The sequence below is a fragment of the Muntiacus reevesi genome, chromosome 20 (assembly GCF_963930625.1).
Source record: "Muntiacus reevesi chromosome 20, mMunRee1.1, whole genome shotgun sequence".
Lineage (NCBI taxonomy): Eukaryota > Metazoa > Chordata > Mammalia > Artiodactyla > Cervidae > Muntiacus > Muntiacus reevesi.
Window position 1 is genome coordinate 46,380,629 of NC_089268.1, and position 21,296 is coordinate 46,401,924.

Here is a 21,296-nt window from a genome sequence, read left to right on the forward strand (position 1 = left end):
CTCCAAGTAGTTTCAAAAAACTGCTGGAAAAAAAAAAACAACAAAAAAACAAAAAAACTGCTGGAATCGAGGAAGCTTTAAACACTCATGCAGGTCTTCAATCGTAAATTAGTTTTGACAGGACTACGATGCAGAGCCCGGCTTGGTTCCAAAGTGATGCTAGCTGACAACCTCGGCTGCTCCAGGAGCAAAGGAACATGTGGAAGAAATTGTTCTTTTCCATTTCACAGCTTGTCATTTCCTCTGCGGGGCAGCCCCTGACCCCTCCGAGAGATCCTGACACCCATAAGGGAAGTGTTCCCACTGATGTAAAGGAAGTGGGGAAGCAGTTTAACGCAAAGAAAGCGGGGAGGAGGGTGTGTCAGCAGGACCTGGGGGACAGAGAGATGAGATGAGCTGAAAACGTTTCCAGCAGGTTGGAATCTTTGCCGCGTTATTCCCTTTCAGCAGAGAAAACCGAACCATAATTCAGAAAGGCTCAAAACATTGGGGGAGGGAGAGGTTAGCACTACCTTTTTAAAATCCTTTTTTTTTTTTAAAGGTAGAAATGGCAATAAAAATGTATGTGTCACATGTGAATGATCAAAATAAAGGTCCGAGGGAAAAGTACAAATATATGTTTGCTGCAGTGTGTTTCTAATTACAGAATGTGTGTGGATTAGATCAGCAACGTCAGATTACAGCTTGTGTTCTCAGAATGCTTTACACCCTCAGCATTTTATTTGGTCTCATATATTCATCACAGTCAATTTTGCCTCTATACCTGAGCTATTAAACAGTGCAGTAAGGAACATAAAAAAGCAACAGGGTTGTGTTATCGTTCAAACTGGTCTGTTATTCTTGTCGATTGGCACAAACTGTTTCAAAACTCCTCAAGTTATCCATATTTTTAGAGCTACTAACCAAGTCATTTTTTTTTTTTTTTAAAGAACTTCTTTTTCTTTTTGAAACAGTTGAAAATCTTTTTCAAGATACACACTTTTCTGACTGTGGTCTTTAGAGCAGGGGTAATGAACACTCTTTCTTGAACACACACATCTCGAGTGTGTGTGTGATCCTTAATCTGTTTTGACAAACTTGTGAACAGCCGCAAGTGTGCCTTATATTTTAAGCCTTCACTCCACAAAGGTGCTGTCTATGAAAATAATCCCCATTTTTCCTTGGCCAATCTCTCACTTAATCTGCAGATACTCAGCGTCTCAGTATTAGACGTCTTTGCAAAATGATCTTGCAGAAGTGGATATAGATGGTGAATAATGTCATGGTTCTTGACTGAATGTGAGATGCTGAAACTGATCTAGGAGGCCAGAACAATTTGAACATTTAAAAAAAGTAATTTTATTTATTTATTGGCTGTGCTGAGCCTCCCTTGCCGTGCGGACTTCTCTCTAGCTGCGGCAGGCAGGGATGACCCTCGTTGCGGTGCTCAGGCTTCTGATTGTGGTGGCCTCTCTTGTTGCGGAGCGCGGGCTTCAGCAGTTGTGGTTCCCGGGCTCCAGAACTCAGGCTCAGTGGTTGGGACACACGGGCTTGGTTGCTCTGTGGCATGTGGAATCTTCCCGAACCAGGGATCGAAGTCACTGTCTCCTGCATTGACAGGTGGATTCTTTACTACTGTGCCGCCAGGGAAGCCCCCAATATGAACATTAATAAAAAGCTCTTGGGGCAGCAGTTTAGGAAGGAAGGCTTACTATGGACCTGCGACAAGACATGCTTGTCTCTGGTCCCACTATTCAATCTGGACATTCCAGAGCTGAACATACAATCAGGGTAAGTTGGAAATAAAGAACTGTAAGAACAAAATGTACCTTAATCCTGTTTCTTCTAACGTGAATTGTGATGAAAGAAACCATGACCAAGTAGGCGGAGTTTGCTCCTTACACGTGACCCAGCGGCAGCCCACCTGACAGAGCTTTTCAGCTCACGATGTTGATATTGGTTTTTATTACGGGCTCTTTCATTCTTTAAATGCTCTTTTATTGTGGTAATAGCACAACATGCGGTCTGCCCTCTTAACAAATGTTTACGTGTACAGTACAGCATTGTTACTTTGCCCCCTAGAACTCTTTCATCTTGCATCATTGAGACTTCGGGCTCACTGATTAGCATATACCCATTCCCCACTTCCCCAACCCCTGCATCCAACCGGGCTGCTTTCTGATTCCACCAGGTTGCCCATTTTAGATGGTTTATGCAAGTGGAACATCAAAAGGCGTTTCTCCTAGGAGGACACTCTGGAGGTGCTTCTGTAAGTCTTTAGCAGGTTTCCACTGGTTCAATTCAGCTCAGTTCAGTCACTCAGTCGTGTTCAACTCTTTGCAACCCCATGGACTGCAACACACCAGGCTTCCCTGTCCATCACCAATTCCCAGAGCCTACTCAAACTCATGTCCATTGCGTCAGTGACACCATCCAACCATCTCATCCTCTGTCATCCCCTTCTCCTTCTGCCCCCAATCCCTCCCAGCATCAGGGTCTTTTCCAATGAGTCAGCTCTTCACATCAGGTGGCCAGAGTATTGGGGTTTCAGCTTCAGCATCAGTCCTTCCAGTGAACACCCAGGACTGATCTCCATGAGGATGGACTGGTTGGATCTCCTTGCAGTTCAAAGGACTCTCATGAGTTTCTCCAACACCGAAGTTCAAAAGCATCAATTCTTCGGTGCACAGCTTGCTTTATAGTCCAACTCTCACATTCATACACGATGTGAGAAAAACCATAGCCTTGACTAGAGGGACCTTTGTTGGCAAAGTAATGTCTCTGCTTTTTCATATGCTCCATTATCTTTATTACCTCCACCATAGTTTGGCCTCAGCTCAAACAAAAGGGAGGGAACACAGCTCCTCCCATCAACAAAAAATTGGATTAAAGACTTACTGAGCATGGACCTGCCCATCAGAACAAGACCCAGTTTCCTCCTCAGTCAGTCTCTCCCATCAGGATTTTTCCATAAGCTTCTTATCCTTATCCATCAGAGGCAAATAGATGAAAACCACAGTCACAGAAAACTGATCATACTGATCACATGGACCACAGCCTTATCTAACTCAGTGAAACTATGAGCCATGCTGTGTAGGGCCACCCATGATGGACAGGTCATGGTGGAGAGTTCTGAGAAAACGTGGTCCACTGGAGAAGGGAATGGCAAACCACTTCAGTATTCTTGCCTTGAGAACCCCATGAATAGTATGAAAAGGCAAAAACATAGGACCCTGAAAGATGAACTCCCCAGGGTGGTAGGTGCCCAATATGCTGCTGGAGATCTGTGGAGAAATAACTCCAGAAAGAACAGAGAGATGGAATCAAAGCAAAAACAGCGCCCAGCTGTGGCTGTGACTGATTATGGAAGTAAAGTCCGATGCTGTAAAGAGCAATATTGCATAGGAATCTGGAATGTTAGGTCCATGAATCAAGGCAAATTGGAAGTGGTCAAACAGGAGATGGCAAGAGTGAACGTCAACATTTGAGGAATCAGTGAACTAAAATGGACTGGAATGGGTGAATTTAACTCAGATGACCATTATGTCTACTACTGTGGGCAAGGATCCCTTAGATTTGGCTCCTCTCTCCATGGGATTTCCCAGGTGAGAATACTGGGGAATTGCCACTTCCTCCTGGGGGGGGGGGGTCTCACCAAGCCAGGAATAGAATCCACGTCTCTTATGTCTCCTGCCTTGGTAGGTGGGTTCTTTAACACTAATGCCATCTGGGAATAAGAAATAGGAAATATAAATTAGAAAAATGGAACTTTGAGTCAAACAGGTCAATATTTCCTTTAGAATGAGGCAGGAAAGAAATCATCCCTTCAGGTACTGCAACTCAGGTTCTTAGAAAAATCAGTCTAATCTTGAATGTTGACATTTTAGCATTTAAACTTTTAATCTGTCATTGAATTTGAAGTACTTTTTTGGGGGTAAATAGCATATAATTAAAGCATATTTTAAAATTCACTCTGCAGCATCTGACTTTTAATTGGTGTAGTCAGGACAGTTACATTGAAGGGATGGGTATGTTAGGACCAAGTTTGTCATTTTAGTGTTTATTTTCTGATTTTCTCCTACTTCTCATCTTCTGTTCCTCTTACCTTCTTGTGCATTACTTGAACATTTTTAGTATTCCATCTTGACTTGATTATAATTTTTGAACAAATCTCTTGTGTAGTTTTCATAGTAGTTGCTCTGGGTATGGCAATATCCATGGGTGATTTATCTGTTTTCTGAGATAAATCCTGGTGTCAATATTTTACATTTTGAGTCAAACAGATAGTTTACTTCCACTTCAGCCCCTTTACCCTCCCTACTTTTAACTATCATTGTCTTGAGTACATGTGGTGTTATAGTTTTTGTTTCAATCATCATATATGATTTATAAAACCACTGAGGGAATAAAGAGTGTATTGGATATACTCTTGTTTGATGCTCTGTCTGAATTTCTTTCATTTTTTCCCTTCCAGATGCTCCAAGATTTCTTTTTTTATGATTTCCTTTCAGTTTGAAGAACTTCCTTTAACCATTATTTAAGAGAAGTTCTAGCAACAAATTCTTTTAGTTTCCTTTCACTTGAATATGTATTTTGCCTTTTATCTTTAAACATAATCACTTCAGGTCAGTTCAGTCGCTCTGTCGTGTCCGACTCTTTGTGACCCCATGGACTGCAGCATGTCAGGCCTCCTTGTCCATCACCAACTCCCAGAGTTTACTTAAGCTCATGTCCATGGACATTTGTAGTTGACAATTTTTTTTTTCTCTCAGCGGTTGAAAAAAGTGCTATGTTGGTCTGCATGATTCAGCTTGTGTTTCTGGGGCATCCCCAGGACCCAGGGGGATGCCTGGGAGGACAGAGGGGCTTCCCCAGGGCTGGCCACCTGGTGCCTTTGGGTGGGGAAGGGAGTCCCAGCCTCGGGATGTAGGGAAACTTCCTGGTCTAGGAATTAGTTGTGGTGGTGCCACTTAGCCATCTGTTTGTTGATTCCTGGTGGAGGAGGGCTGTTTCAGGCAGCAGAGGAGGAGACAGCATGTTGTGGTTGCTAATTCCAGTAGGCTCTGGTCTGTCTTGCTCTCCATGCTGCTGGACTCACCTGATGTTATTGGTGGGACTTCCCTCCTGGACCACTATTTGCTGATAGGATGGAGCTGGAGATGCTGGGTCTGGATTCCCTTCCTCTGTTGGGTGGGGCCTGAGGGCGCATAAGATGCCGTCTTATATTGTTGCTCCAGCTCTGGGGTCCCTCATCACCTCTCCCTCCTCTTTATATCTTTCAGAATTTCCTTTGTCTGCCTCCTGTTTTATTCCAGGGTTTATACTTATACCTAGGAGAAGGGAGAAACAAGGGTATGCCATTTGCTCCCAACTGGAAATCCTCCGAGTTTTCAGTTTTGTTTAGGTGGTCTTACAGCATTTAAAAAGTTTTTTTCCAGCATTTCATTTAGGGCTCGAGGAATATGGAAGTAAACATTTTTTTTAGTGGCAAAATAAAGATAATACACCATTCACCATTTTAACTGTTTTTAAATGTACTGTTCAGTGGCATTAAGTATATTCACAATGCTGCATCACCATCACCTTCTTCCATCTCCAGAATTTTCTCATCTTGTCAAAGCTAAAATGTGTCGCCATTAAACAGTAGCTTTCCATTTCTCCCTATTTCCAGGTAACCACCATTCCTACTTTCTGTCTCTCTGAACTTGGCTGTTCTAATTCCCTAATGTAAGTGGAACCATACACGTCTTTCTCTGGCTGGTTAACTTTGCTTAGTGTCCTACCCTCAAAGAAGGAAGCAACATTTGAATTGGTATAATCTAGTACTCACTGAAGGGTTTTAATACAGTTTTGAGAAGAAGAGTTTAAAATTAGTAACTAACTAGAGACATTGAAACCTATAAATCCTGGTACATAGTACGAACTCAAAAAGTTAGCCATTAGCATCATTTTTCGTCAAGATTTTATTATTCCTTTTCTCCCTTGTATGAATAGCTAAAAGTCAGCAACTGGGATGTTGAATCAAAGGTTTTCTTTTTTTTTTCCCTTTCTGAGATAAGCACCCCTAATATCTGTCTACCTACTGGGAATGTGCAAGAAAGAAATCGACAGAGAACGCAGATTTCTGCACATTTTTGTGGGGGAAATAGAACGTGGACATGGGAGTCAGACCGCCTTATATTCACACCCTGAAGTCCTACTATTTAATGCCCTTTGTCAAGTTCCTCAATCTATGATTCTTTGCTTTGTCACCTATGAAGGGGAGATATCAGGCTCTGCTTGAGGATCAGTAATAACTTATGTGAAGTGTAATAGAAGTAGTAAGTAGTTTCTCTCCAAATCACCCCGTGTTATTGTGGTAGTTATTATAATGTGAAAAACACATTTGGCTCTGTCTATATCCTACTTAATTTCAGTGTTGGGCAATGGCTCCCTCTATCCTTACCTTTAATCTTCTCTTAATAATAGGGACGTACTAGTGGAAAAAATAATTTATTGTTCTCAGTAGCTTTGGGTGTTCTAAGTTCAATGAAAGTGTCAGTTGATGATAACCAAGGAAAGCTCATGAGCAGCATATTAAAATTTCTGAATTCTTTCATTGTGCTTAAGATGAAGAGTTTAATATTTTTAAGAAAAAGGGAGAAAGAAGCTAACTTCCATAAAAAGATTCAGTCTTTTTGAGGATGGCAGAAATGGGTGATATTTAAAAATTATTCTTGGAAAAAATAACCAAATATCTCCCTGCTGTTTTATTATAATAATATTTTATTAGGCAAGACATGCATGTGTGCATCTATTTTATATTCTGCAAGTGTAAAATACTCAGTGATCACTACTGGTTGATATGATAGCAGAAATATTTATAGGTCTGTGCTGGCAATAAAAGTAATCAAAATTACATGAATTAAGTAACATATATAAACCTGAAAAATGCTGTTTTAATAAATTGAAAGATACTGTATAAAATATGCCGTATTATTATCAATCAACTAACTGCTGGTCTTCATAAGTGGTATCAAAGCGTCACATGGATTGAGGTTCTGTGTAGATAGGTTGAGGCTTAGTGGTTTGAATAGAAGTGAAAGTAGGAATAGTTTTGTAGCATTCCTGATGCTGCTAATATTAAAACATCCCCAAACATGGCATCATTAAGCTTCTTAACACTTCTAAGAAATCAATTCATAAAATAGTATGGGCATTTTACCTGTCACTAAATATTTTAGGCTTAGGGAGAACGTGTGTGTGTGTGCACACTCTGTTGTGTTCAACTCCTCTGCGACCCCGTGGACTGTAGCCAGCTGGGCTCCTCTGTCCAAGGAATTCTCCAGGCAAGAATACTGGAATGGGTTGCCATCTCCTACTTCAGGGGATCTTCTCAATCCAGGGATCAATCTGCATCTCTTGGGTTTCCTGCCTTGGCAGGTGGATTCTTTACCAACTATGTCATCTGGGAAAGGCTTCCCTGGTGGCTCAGATGGTGAAGAATCCCCCTGCAATGCAGGAGACCTGGGTTTGATCCCTGGGTTAGGATACCCTGGAGAAGGGCATGACAACCCACTCCAGTATTCTTACTTGGAGGATCCAATGAACCAAGGATCCTGGTGGGCTACTGTCCATGAGATCCCAAAGAGTCAGACGCGACTGACCAACTAACACTTCATGCCACCTGGGAAGCCCTTGGATAGAATAATCCTGGCTAAATCATTGGAAGGCCTGTTGTTGAAACTGAAACTCCAATACTTTGGCCACCTGATGCAAAGAGCTGACTCATTTGAAAAGACCTTGATTCGGGAAAGATTGAGGGCAGGAGGAGAAGGGGACGACAGAGGATGAGAGGGTTGGATGGCATCACCGACTCAATGGACATGAGTTTGAGTAAACTCTGGGAGTTGGTGATGGACAGGGAGGCCTGGCAGGCTGCAGTCCATGGGGCTGCAAACAGCTGGACATGACTGAGCGACTGAACTGAACTGAACTGGATCTAAACTCCAATTCTATCGTACATGCCCTTTGTCAACAGTTACATGTTTAAAGATCAGTTTGTTCATTTGTTTTTATCCCATGAATAAAAGATGGAATTTGCTCCTTGACATGATGGCCAACATTTGTCTGTTTATGTTGGCAGCATCCAAGAAGTTACTGTTAATAGGTTCAAACCATACATGCTAGCAGACAATGTTATCAACTCATTACCTGCATTAATATAGTTTCTGGTTATTCACTGTTAACATCCTCAAATAGATATTCGACCATTATTTTGCAAGTGGTTAAAATTTACTGTCTTAACTAGAAACCAGATATGAACAACCAGGTTTAAAAAAAAAGTGACCATCTGTTTCTGCTGTAGATAAACAATGCTAAGATTTTGGTCTGCGGTTGAAGCCATGTTCATTGCAACATGTCATTGAAAATTCATACGTTGGTGCTTATTTTGGCCTTTAAACTATTCATTTGTACTGTGAACTAGATTATGTGCTTCTAACTGTCAGTAAGCTGAATGCATTTCAAGTCAATTTACTAAAATAGTTACTGTTAAGCGGTATATTTGGACAGAGTTGACACCTTTGACATTTTGTAAAATGGCAAAAATAACTGTATTTAAGGGAATGATTTATGAATGTTGGGCACCCATAGCGCTTCCATCTGATTATGGTTTTTGCTTTAGCTGCTGAAACGTCACAAACTGCTGAAAGGACAGCTAATTCGTGCTGTGTGATCAGATATTTAACACAGATAATCACACATGGAGAAGTGCATAAAAACATAGTATCCAAATAAAATCTACGATCCTCTTGTTGCTTCTTAGCATTGTCTTTGTCTAACACGGAAAGAGTAGTTGAGGTCTTAGCAGAGGCAGAGTAAGTAAGGAAGAGAAAGTAAGATTGATGGTATAGAACTGCCTTTATGAAACACACATTCTTTGGTATAAATAAGGAAAGCAACTTGCAATGATTAAAAAGTATTTTGAATCCTGAGTTGTCTTCTAGATTGCTGGCCTCTATTAAAAACTTCTTAAAATAATAGATAGCTTTAATTCTTCACGCAAAAGAAAAATTATATCATCTTAGATTTTCTATATTTATTATGTAGATATGACTTGACTATGGGGGGAAAAAAAGAACAAAATCTCTTGTATTGCAAGTTTTAAATGTACTAGGCTAAGGTTTACTTAATTAGAACCTCCAGGCAATAAAGGAGCCCTTTTTAAAATTCTGTGATTCTTAATATGCTAAATAATGCAAAGCTTCAACTCTTCAAGCATAAGACACACATCTGGCAGTTTAACATTTAAATTACAGGAGGAAAAAAATTCCTCACTTCAGTAGTAATTTTCTCAAAGAAAAGAATAGGAAATGTATTACAACTACATTTAATTTCTTTTTGGATTTCCATCCTGTCTAATTGCAGGCATTTTTCTAGGTTTTCTGTATTTGTACTTTTTGCACATGCTTTCTGTACATTTTATTAATCTTCAATTTGAGATGCTTCTCACTATTAGAGCTCCTGAAAAACTGGAATATTTTACTTAGCAAATTATTTTGAGAAATACATCTGATCTCTAGTAATAAAAACAGTGGTTTAGAAAATAAAAGGAAAATAAAATCTCAGAGACCCACAAAAATATTACTGATGAAAAGGCAACATTTTTCAGTTAGTTCCACTTTCAGGCTCTAATGTTTTTCAGTATTCGTGTTTTCTCTGATTTGTCATTTTCTGGCTGCTTTTCATGCAAACATTATTATAAGCAGCATTCTTTCTTTGTATTTCTCCAAAGGACAGTGTCAGATCCTTGATTAATTTTACAAAGGTCATTTGGAAAAACCATTAAAAATATGCCAAGTAAAAAAGATTAACACAACACAGGGAAAACACACTTTTATAAGCAAGTGCATTTATATATATATAGGGCACTGAAACATTATACAGTTTTGACAAGTGTTTTCCTTGTGCATCTCATGTTTTATTAAAAATATGCCTGCTTCATTTATTCTTTCCTGGGTGATTCCAGCTGACACATTCCAAAGGCATCAGCAGGTTACTGTTATTTGTAAACATTTTATCATTTTCCCAGTGTCAGGTGATCTGCTATTTGAACTGCATAGAGGTTCCATAGAATAAAGTGGACTTTCAAAGTAATTAACCTGTATCTGTATCACTAACACATGAACATGGGTGCGAGTTCTGTTGTTGCTGCTCAGTCCCTAAGTCACGTCCTACTAATGACCCCACAGACTGTAGCTCTCCAGGCTTCTCTGTCTATGGGACTACCCAGGCAAGAATACTGGTTCAGTTCAGTCCCTCACTCACGTGCGACTCTTTGCCGCCCCATGGACTGCAGCACACCAGGCCTTCCTGTCCATCGCCAACTCCTGGAGTTTACTCAAACTCATGTCCATTGAGTCGGTGATGCCATCCAACCCCCTCATCCTCTGTCGTCCCCTTCTCCTCCTGCCTCTAGATTATGGCATCTGGTGCCATCACTTCATAGCAAATAGATGGGGAAACACAGTGGAAACAGTGACAGATTTTATTTTTTTGGAATCCAAAATCACTGCAGATGGTGGCTGCAGCCATGAAATGAAAAGATGCTTGCTCCTTGGAAGAAAAGCTATGACCAACCTAGACAGCATATTAAAAACCAGATACATTACCAACAAAGGTTCATCTAGTCAGAGCTATGGTTTTTTCAGTAGTCGTGTATGGATGTGAGAGTTGGACTATAAAGAAAGCTGAGTGCCAAAAAAGTGACGCTTTTAATCTGTGGTGTTGGAGAAGACTCTTGAGAGTCCCTTGGACTGCAAGGAGATCCAAGCAGTCCATCCTAAAGGAAATCAGTCCTGAATATTCATTGGAAGGACTGATGCTGAAGCTGAGACTCATTCTTAGGCACCTGATTTGAAGAACTAAGTCATTTGAAAAGATTACTGGCGTGGGTTGCCATTTCCTTCTCTAGGGGATCTTCCAGACCCAGAAATTGAACCTACATCTCCTGCATTGGCAGGCAGATTCTTTACCACTGAGCAACCAGGGAAGCCCCTGTGACAAATTTATGTATCCATTTCTACATTTAATTAAAAAATAAACAACACTGCAACTTTCAGTTTTAACTATGGCAGAGTAGCTGGTACCAGACTAATTCTTTTATAATCAACCATTAAATTAGAGAGAAGATATGAAACATTTTAATGTTTTAATTGTCATGGAGCATGGGCCATTAGGAAGCACAAGACTTGCTGATCCCAGAGAGAAGAGAAACTCTTGAGGAAAATCCCAGTTGTCGACGTGGACAAAAATTCTGACTCTAAAGCAGTGAAGTAAAATCCAAGCAGACAAAGTCCCACTGAGCTGAGGGGTCAAAGTTTAGAATGTACAGCGTGAGAGAGAGCAGGGAGGTGTGCAGAGAGGCGCCCAGGAGTCGTTCAGGGACCACCCCCAGCCCACGAGTCCTTGGCCGAGGGTACATGACCAGTGAGACTAATGGAGGCTTTGCTAAGTAACGACTGTGGACCTTAGAATAGAACAGAAGTAATAGAGCTGGAACAGAGGTAGCCTTCAAGCCTTGATCAAAGCTGTGGCTCTACTGAGGAACTCCAATCTCTGGACCAGGGTGTTTGTCACGAGATGCTGGGGATAGGGTTTAGCACAGAGAGTCACTGAAGGGAGAGGTCAAGCCAATGGATTGAGTGGCATAAAGCTAAAGTAATACCTGCTTATGTATTGATGTATCTTTATAATTTAAGAAACATTTGCTGAGGAGACCTTCTATTTCAGGTAGAAGGGACCACTGGCATTTAGAAGGTAGAGGCCAGAAATGCTGCAAAACATTCTATAAAAACAGAACAGCCCCCACCAAAAAAGAATTCTCCAATCCAAAATGGGGTTCATGCTGAGGTGGAGAAACCCCGATATAAAATAAGTTGTGCAAAAGATGATAAAAGTTGCTCAGGCGGGAAGTGCTGGGGACACGCCGATAACTGAACTTCCTGGTCTCAAGGTTTGATATTGGAACGCTGGTGTGAGGCACAGAGAAATGTCTTTGTAAGCTTGATCACAGAAACGGACCTGAGGATAGAGACTCCTACCCGGATGAGGGGAGGAAGCAGATCACACACAGCTGCTCCTTGTAAATTGCATCCCCGTGGTGTAGGGTTCTACTTGAAGTTCATGCATTGACTGAATTAAAACCGGGAGCATATAACAACTTAGAGCTTCTAGGGAATTATTTCTTTCACCCCCATTTGTCAGTCTTTATATAAACTCTTAGATTTCAGCAGTGTAAGCTTACATGTCCCCTGATGTAAAAATCTGTAATTTTTGTTCCACCTTTTGTCTTTAGCCCTAGGAAGCATTTCTAATAAAATTAGTCCCTGCCCTATGGACTGTGATCCCAGCCTCTCAAAAGAAGACCATGAATTACACAATAAGGTAAGAAAAAGGTTATCGAAGTTGGCTTTGACCATGAAAATGGAGGTCCTGATTACTGACTATAATTTCTTAAAATATATTTCCAGGTAGAAAGCAATGTGGTCTTCAAGGCAGGTTTTGAAGTATGGACATACTAAAGCAAGTGACGTCTGTGAAATCAGTAATGCTAATATTTTTTATTACATCTGAATCAGACTTTAAGCTGTTGAAGGCTTTAGCTAAATTAACTAGTCTACAATACAAGACTTTCCAGCTTGAGCAGGGGATTAGAAAATGAGCTGATTGTGCTGTTTTATTTGACATGATCATGGCTGCCATGAAGTCTATTCAGAAACTATCTTGATAAATTTATACAAATTACTCAACCTGGGTTTCCAAATGAGGGTTAAATCAATTTTGCTGGTATAACTGGATCCCGCTTTTGGATGTCTAACCTTTTCCAAAATCTGTATCTACAGAGACCAAATGACTTCAAGTTTTAAATATTCAGAAAACTTAGTCTGGCTAGAAAATTAAAGTAAAAGAATTTCTCTCAACCCTGCCTTTTCCCATACAAATTATCTGAGTCATTACCTTTACTCTAAAGTATGTTAACGAAATAAACACAGGTCTATAGTTCCAACTTTCATGCCATTCTCTAAAGCCTGATGTTTCCACCTCTGAATAGCGGACCACCATCAAATCAAATACATGAGTTTTTAATGTCTAGAAGACAACTTCACAGCATTTACAATTACGGTTGTTTCTATATTGCAGAAGAAGAAAGAGTAAGAAATCAAAAGTTTAGTGACATTTGTAATAGTGAAAGGTAACATTTACTGAGTGCTTGGAAATCACTTGATGCCAGAAAATGTTCTCAGGTCCTCCACATCAAATGACTGTTTAACTCTCACTACAAACTAATGGGATAGATACTTTTAGTGACATAGTTTTCCCTGTCTTGCAGGTGAGAAAAATAAGGGACATGAGATGGAGTAACTTAGCCAAAATAACGTTGTTAACAAGTATATAGTTGCGCTTTGAATCCAGACTGTTTCTAGAACACATTTTTGTATCTATCATGAAATAATACATCAAAATTTTATTTCTTTGTCCTTTCAGTCAGGTATATGTTTTCTGCTTCTTGGGCCTTATAATCTTAATACAAGGAATAGGATAGGGAAACCAAGAACAATTCGCTGGGAAGGAAAAAGTGTTACATCCTCTATGAAAAGTAAAAGTGTTAGTGACTCAGTCATGTCTGACTCTTTGCGACCCCATGGACGTAGCCCACCAGGCTCCTTTGTCCATGGAATTTTCCAGGCAAGAATACTGGAGTGAGTTGCCATTACCTACCTCTCCTCATAGTATTAGGAATTAATTTGAATGTTCAATTGATATTAAAGACTCTGACTCAGGCAATCGATAGGGTAGCTGTGGGTAAATTGAGGTTAATGTTGAACGTCACATGGGAAGCATTTGTTTTTCAGATTTATCTACACAGTGAGAAAAGAATCACAAGGTGTGGCCTAAGGTGGTCAGGGATACTAGTTGTCATCCAGAGTTCGGAATCAGAAACCCCAGGCTGTTACCTACCCAAGGAGCCTTTCTGGGTAAATCCTGAAGTGCTCAGCCAGATACGAGTACCTCCTGTTTCCCTGGATGCTACTGATGTTAATAGAAACCCTGCCCTGAAAAATTCTCTGGAACACACATCAGAAATGAATTAAGGAAACAGGAAATAGTATTCTTGCTGGATGGTCTCAGGGTTTAGGCTGGATTTAATTTGGGCTGTGGGTTTTTATTTTTTAGATGATATAACAACACTGGTGGAACTGAACGTGATGTCATATGTGTTTGCTTTGATACTTCAGAGGCACCTGGTGTTTGGTGGTGTTATTGTTGATGTGCAGTCCTGTGACCCTGTAAACACAAGCCTCTGAACACAGTCCATCCACCCCGAACCTTCCTCCCCAGCCTTCTTAAAAATGGTGCTGCTCGCATCTCGTCTTCCCAGGGCAGTTCAAAAGCATCCGTAATCCCCAGGATTCAGCTCTTTATTCACTGTTTCCTCTTTCTAAGGCTCTCCCTTTTGATGACACAATCCCCTTGCTCTTCATCTGGCCAGATGGGCAGATGAGCAGTGCTCCTCAGAGCTCTGCACAAAGACCCTGTAAAGAATCTGGGAGAATAAAATGCTGCTGTTCCACGGAGCCTGAGAGTCCCACACCACAGTGGTTTGCCCAGCGCCACTGCCCTGGAGCCCCTGACCCGTGATCTGCGAGCTTGCTTTCTCCCCAAACACTGACCTTCTCATCGGTCCCAACATCATCACCCTTCTTCATGAACCAAATGGTCCATGGAAGGAATTTTTGCTTAGAGGCAAAAACCTCTGAGCAACAAGGTGGGGGTCCTGGACTTTGCTTTCTATCCTGTAGCAATACGTAGTGCCTGGGTTCCCAGGCATGTCTGACTCTCTGAGACCCCATCAACTGTAGCCTTCCAGGCTCCTCTGTCCTTGGGATTCTCCCAGGAAAGAATAAGCTGTTTCCTTCTCCAGGGGATCTTCCTGACCTAGGGATCGAACCTGCGTCTCCTGCATCTTGTGCACTGGCAGAAGGGTTCTTTGCCACTGAGCCATCTGGGAAGCCTGCTTTCTATCATAGAACACAATTAAATGGGTATTTCATTTCATGAGCCGGACAACTTTGAGACTTACTATCTTAAGTCTAAAATCTTAATATTAATAAATTAATAATACCTTAAGACTTAAATCTTCCTATAGTATTTTCTACTTAGCAGCTTCGTAGAAATGCTGTAATAAGTGCTGAAGAAAGGATGTTAAATGTTCTATTGAATATTTCATCTAATGTTTCTCACCCGTGGTATATATTGCATTGTACCAGATGCTACTTAGATCCTTAATGTCCTAAAGCATGTTAAGTTCTATCCTTTCCATCCCCAGAAAGAACCTTATTGCTATTATATCATTTGGTCTTCATAAAAAGTCCTGCGATCTATACAAGACAAATATCTCCATTTTTCAGATTAAAAAGCTCAAATTCAGTTTCCAAAGTGGTGAGAAGACTTGAATGAATGTCTTCTGACCACCACTTGGTGTGCTTATGATTATAACACAATACACTTTAGCTTTTCAAAATTCTTTAAAACACTTCTTGGCTCTCTTTTGGTTGTGTTTGACAGAGTGCACGTTTATTGCTTCCTCACTGATGCTCTGTTTGAATGGCAATCCTCACACCAAATTTTCACCTCATGAACTTGAAAACCACATTTTGAATTCTAGCAATTTATATTGATATTTACATGTTTGCTGTTGATTTCTGCAATGGGTCAGACTCTGAGTAGCCATATTATGTGAAACGAGCTGTTTCAGAACAAATTTGCAACAGTTTCTCTCTTAAAGAATAGAAATTCATCTTTCTGAAGACAATGCTGAGGGAAGAATTTTTTTTTAAATGATGATGATCTGCTTTGGCTTCAGGAACTTAAGAGCTGTAATGGGTCAGAGGATCTACTTTCTGTCTTTTAAGTGTTGATGATGTCCTTACTTAAGCATCATTTCTTAGGTGCAGATTCATATTTGTGCTTGATGAATTGTTTAGATTGTTAGAGTATATTCATGTTAACGAATTCACACACTCTGGTATTCACTCAACCTAGGAATTTGACTATGTATGTTTACTTCTTTTTAGATTTAAAACTCTCATTTTCTTTGGGTTTATTTCTTTGGAGATGAACAAATGTCTGTGACTTTATGTCTTCCCAAACACCTATTTTAAAGGATTTTTAGTACATTAACTTGAATATTCTTTAAATGAAATGCTAAGATTCAGAAAATTTTTGCTATTTTTAGAGTTAACAGGTATATATCTTTGTGGCTTAGCATCTGGAGGTAGTCTACTGTCATTATTGTAACATAAGTACTTAATGAAATGACCTCTAACCCTTGAGTATTTACTGTGTGCTTATTACCATGTTAGAAGTTGTGAAAAATACAAAGAAATATACAACGTAGCATTGTCACCATGAGTATATTTGAACAATTGGGATAAATATTGGCAGATTAACCAAATTGAAAGCAATTTAGTACACTCTATCATAAAACCCCTATATATATTAACAAATCAGGAGTGTTGATGGGTAAACCAAATCTTTGATATAATTCTTGGTAGCAGTTTCAACTTTTTATTCAGCAAGATTGAATAAAGTATCTAAGCATCTTATAAAGAAATACCATCACATTTGAAATTTGAATGACTACAAAAGCATATGGTAAGCAGTCAAGTAAGGTGTGCAAATCAAATATTTTTAATTGGGACAGTTCAAAGCTCTCATATATTTTAAAGAATTTCAGTAATCCTTAAGCTACTCAGGAATGAAAAGGAAAAATTAAAAATGCCAACAGTAAATAATCTGACCAATGATTCTATAGGTCATTCTGGGAAAATTGTCACTGAAACCAGGTAAACTTTCTATGTGCTCCTTGGTAATTTTTTTCCTATTTATTTCATTTCATTCTTAGGAGGAAAAACCAATTGCTTGGAAAACTGGAGAAACTGAAGACTATTCACAAGATATATCTTATTTGGAGGAGCTGGAAAAACACAAATTTTCAGTTTGGTGAGTAATTCTATCCTGTCTTTCTATTTAAAATTTTGAATTCATTTAATTCAACAAATCTTTACTTATTCTCAGAGAAGGCAATGGCACCCCACTCCAGTACTCTAGGCTGGAAAATCCCGAGGACGGAGGAGCCTGGTAGGCTGCAGTCCATGGGGTCGCGAAGAGTCAGACACGACTGAACGACTTCACTTTCACTTTACTGCATTGGACAAGGAAATGACAACCCACTCCACTGTTCTTGCCTGGAGAATCCCAGGGGTGGGGTCGCACAGAGTCGGACACGACTGAAGTGACTTAGCAGTAGCAGTTACTTATTCTATTCTTCTATTATACATTTATTTGAGAAATACTGATTGTGTGCTTATTACAAACTGATTTGTACCCTGATTTGGGAAAGCTCATAGTTCAATGAAGTCTATATATATTTAAAAACATCAGTGTGATATGATAACACTTTTTTTTTCAAAGAATGCACACACACACACACACACACACACACGCACACCTGGAGAAGAAGATGATCTTGAGAATAGCGAAGGATTTTCAGAAGTTTGAGCCAGATCTTGGGAAGAATATGACAGTGGAGAAGTGTTGACGACTTGGGGTGGGCAGTGTCTGGAGATGGGGTTGGGGGGAAGGCTGGACTGATACCCACTGCAAACCTTAGTTCACTTAAGCAGATTGTGGTTACGGCTCTCTACCTGGAGGTGTGTGTACAGGTTTAATTGTCTATGCAAGCATGTGTATAGCAAACAGGAAAATATACACATAGAAAAGTGAGCAGTGGAAGTTCTCAGAGGTAACGAGTACAGGATTTTGCAGTGGTGGGATTCGTGAGGATAAAGGAAGGAACCACAGTAAGTGGCGCCGTGACGCGTAGAGTAACTAGGAAAGAGGACGAAATGGGGTAGCTTGTCAAAGTCCATCCGCGCCAAACCACGGCCACCTTGCCCCTCAAGATTCCTGCAGAGGGGCTTTCCCCCTGGGCATTTATCTGCCTTATGGTTTGGTTTCTGAAGATTTTTCTCTTACTCTTCCATCCTGGAACCATCCGCAGGAGGAGTGGTAGCAGCTCAAATTTCCCTTGTCCAGTCACGTCTTTATGAGTTTTCATTTAAATGTAGAAGTCTCAGCATCTTCACCAGTGCTTCCCTGGAGCCGCTGAAGTATGGTCTCCAAGCTCACCAGTGAGCGGTTCTCCGGGTTAAGAGATGCAAGCCGGGACTTCCCCAGTGGTGCAGTGGTTGAGACTCCTCCTTCCATTGCAGGGCTCAATCGCTGGTGGGGAAACAAAGATTCCACATGCTATGGTGTGGGGCCAAAAGTTTTTTCGGAAAAAAAGAGAGATGTAGGCTTGTGCTTAAGAAACATCAAGCAGGAAGGGGAGTCAAAGAGGCCTGGAGATAAGAAATCACTCAGTTCAGTTGCTTAATATGCATGATTAAACTATCTAGGTCTATTTTCTCCTGTATGAAGTTGGAATAATAATATCTATATTGTAGAGCTTTTTGTTTATTGTGAAAACTGAGAGATGACTTAAGTAAGATAGCCTGGACAATCACTTGGTGTGTATAGATTTTTGATAAAGGCAACTAATATTAATAATAATAAATTTTGAGAAAATGTCTTTTCCAAAGGTTAAAATAGGAAGCGTCAGTCACAAGAGGATGTGCTCTTCAAAGGCACCAAGCTCTTTGTAACGTCAGGGTCTTTCCACTAGATGCCTCCTTTGTCTGGAATGTTCTCTGGGATCTTAGTAGGATGGAAACAAGTACTGCAGGTCTCAGTATAGATTTTCCTGCTCCAGAGAGGTCTTTCCTGAAAATCCTACATAAAGGGGTACCCACTCCGCTCTGGTGGTTTATTGTCGCATAACTTTCTTCCTTTAAAGTACTTAGCACAGTTTAAGTTAATAATTTATATTTATTTTTGTGTCATTTATTTGGATATTTCTGCTTTCTCTCACTAAAAAGAAGCGGCGGGCAGACAGAAACCCTTTGGTAAAAATTTGTAACTGGAGGATAGCTGCTTTACAATGCTGCTGTGATCACAATGCTCTGCTCTACAGCACGGCGAGTGAGCTATGTTGCTGCTGCTGTTTAGTTGCTAAGTCGTATCTGACTCTTTGCAACCCTACAGACTGTAGCCCGCCAGGCTCCTCTGTCTATGAGATTTCCCAGGCAAGAATACTGGAATGGCTTGCCATTTCCTTCATATATTCCCTCCCAGAAACCCCACTTGTCCTATCACTCCTGGATCTCTAGACCCTAGTTTTAAAATACCTGGGTTATAATGGGCAACCAGTAAATATTTATTGGGTGAATGAATAAGAGGGTAAATGAGCGATCACTCAGCTTGTCTCTCCCAGCCCCCTTGGTTGTCTTACCTGTTTATTCACTTCCAACCTCTCCTTTGTCTTGAAATTGCTATCTTTTTTTTTTTTTTTTTTAAGGAATATGGGGTAATTAACCACTCCAAACATTTCTTTTAAACCAAAGTTGAGGATATGGGGGCTGCTGAGACCTCTATAATCACGTTGTGTTTTAAATGGCCTGAGATAAAATCTGAACAATTTCCTTGATGTTTTATTAGAGCTGGTAAATCATTTATGGGGGCAGCCTTTACCCAAATCCTCTCCAAATCCCCATAAAAGGCATTTAACACAGAATACTGTACTACCCAGCTTCAAAGATACACGTGACTTTGTGTGGGAAGCAGTTGCTGCCCCTGTGAAGGGAGTCTCAGCGTAGATCTCCTCTCTCTCTCTCTTTCCCTCTCTCTCTCTCTCCCTCCCTCTCTCTATCCCACAAGGTCTATCTCTTCCCCTCCCCATCCCAACCACGTGCCTCCTTTCACATGCTGATGCTGGTAAATTTGGTAGATTACTAAAACTTCAGTAAATCACAGCTTCTGTTCTTTTCCTCTGTTAACATACTAGACCTTTAACTAGTCAAATGTAACATTATCTTGTTTGTAGCTGAAAATCATTTTTTTTTTCAAACTTCCAAAATATAATATGAAGACCGTTAGATTTTCTCAAACAGAAAGAGAGCCAATTAAGTTGCCTCTGAGTGTGGAAAATGGAACCTGCTTCCAGCGCGTCTTAGACCAGTGGGCCTGCTGCCCATAGCGTTGGCTGATCATAGACGGAAGTCCTTTGGGCCCTTGCTTGGTGGGGTTTGTATCCCAGTTGCCCCTTCTGAGCATCAGAGCTAACACTTGCAGGATTCTTAAGTTTCCTCTTTGAGATTTTCTATGTTGTTGTGAGCAGATGCCCCTCTTCTGCTCATATATTATTTTCTAATTTTTGAAAAATGTTACTGATTTATTTCTGGCTGTGCTGGGTCTTCATTGCCTGTGAGCTTTCTCTGGTGTGGCGAGTTGGGGCTCTTCTGCAGTTGCGGTGTGTGGGCTTCTCATTGCCGGGGCATCTCTTGTTGCGGAGCACGGTCTCCAGGCACATGGATTCAGTACTTGTGGTACATGGGCTTAGTAGCCCTGCAGCATGGGGGGTATTCCAGGACCAGGGATGGAACCCGTGTCCTCTGCATGGGTAGGCAGACTCTCAGCCTCTGGACCACCAGGGAAGTCCTTATGCTTCCATTTTAGATAACACGAGATGTCCAAGGTGTCCCTGGATACTTTAGTACTAGATGATTGATTTCCATCTTTACCCATTTGGTGCTGGGCTCTGACTGTTATGTGCTTCTTTTACACTCTGCAGACCTTTAAGTGCCACTCAAAACGTGGTCATTAGGTGTCCAATAAGCCCCCTCCCCGACTAGTGCCTGCTGCTGTTACTTGTCAGGTCCAACTCTTTGTGATCCCATGGACTGTTTTGTTGCCCACCAGGCTCCTCTGTCCATGGGCTTCTCCAGGCGAGAATACTAGAGTGGGTTGACATCTCCTTCTCCAGGGGATCTTCTCCAACCAGGGATGGAAACTGCATCTCTTACGTCTCCTGCATCGGCAGGCAGGTCCCTTACCACTCATGCCACCTGGGAATCCCCCACTGGACAGTAAGTTTAATAAATTTCACAGGGATGGAGATTAAGTCTGTTGTGTTCTTCCTGGCCCACGCTCAGTGACTGATAAATTGCAAGCACTTAATATTTATCAAATTAATACATAAAAAATAAGAGTAAATTAAGAATTTTGGCGTTTCCAGAAGGAATTTTCTGGAGAAAAGAGCAATGGGACAAAATGACTGTAGATGTTCTGGGTCTGTTTGTCCGTGGTGACTATTGTTTCTATCTGTTGAGGATGTT

At 40.7% G+C, this 21,296-nt stretch overlaps 1 protein-coding gene across 1 annotated transcript in view; it reads left to right on the forward strand.

The window, feature by feature from the left end:
• LOC136151249 (uncharacterized) overlaps positions 1–21,296 on the forward strand; it is a 226,314-nt gene that overhangs the window by 97,899 nt on the left and 107,119 nt on the right. Inside the window, 2 exon segments of the mRNA XM_065912192.1 lie at positions 12,317–12,405; positions 16,928–17,025. Coding sequence (XP_065768264.1) covers positions 12,317–12,405; positions 16,928–17,025 — 187 coding nt within the window.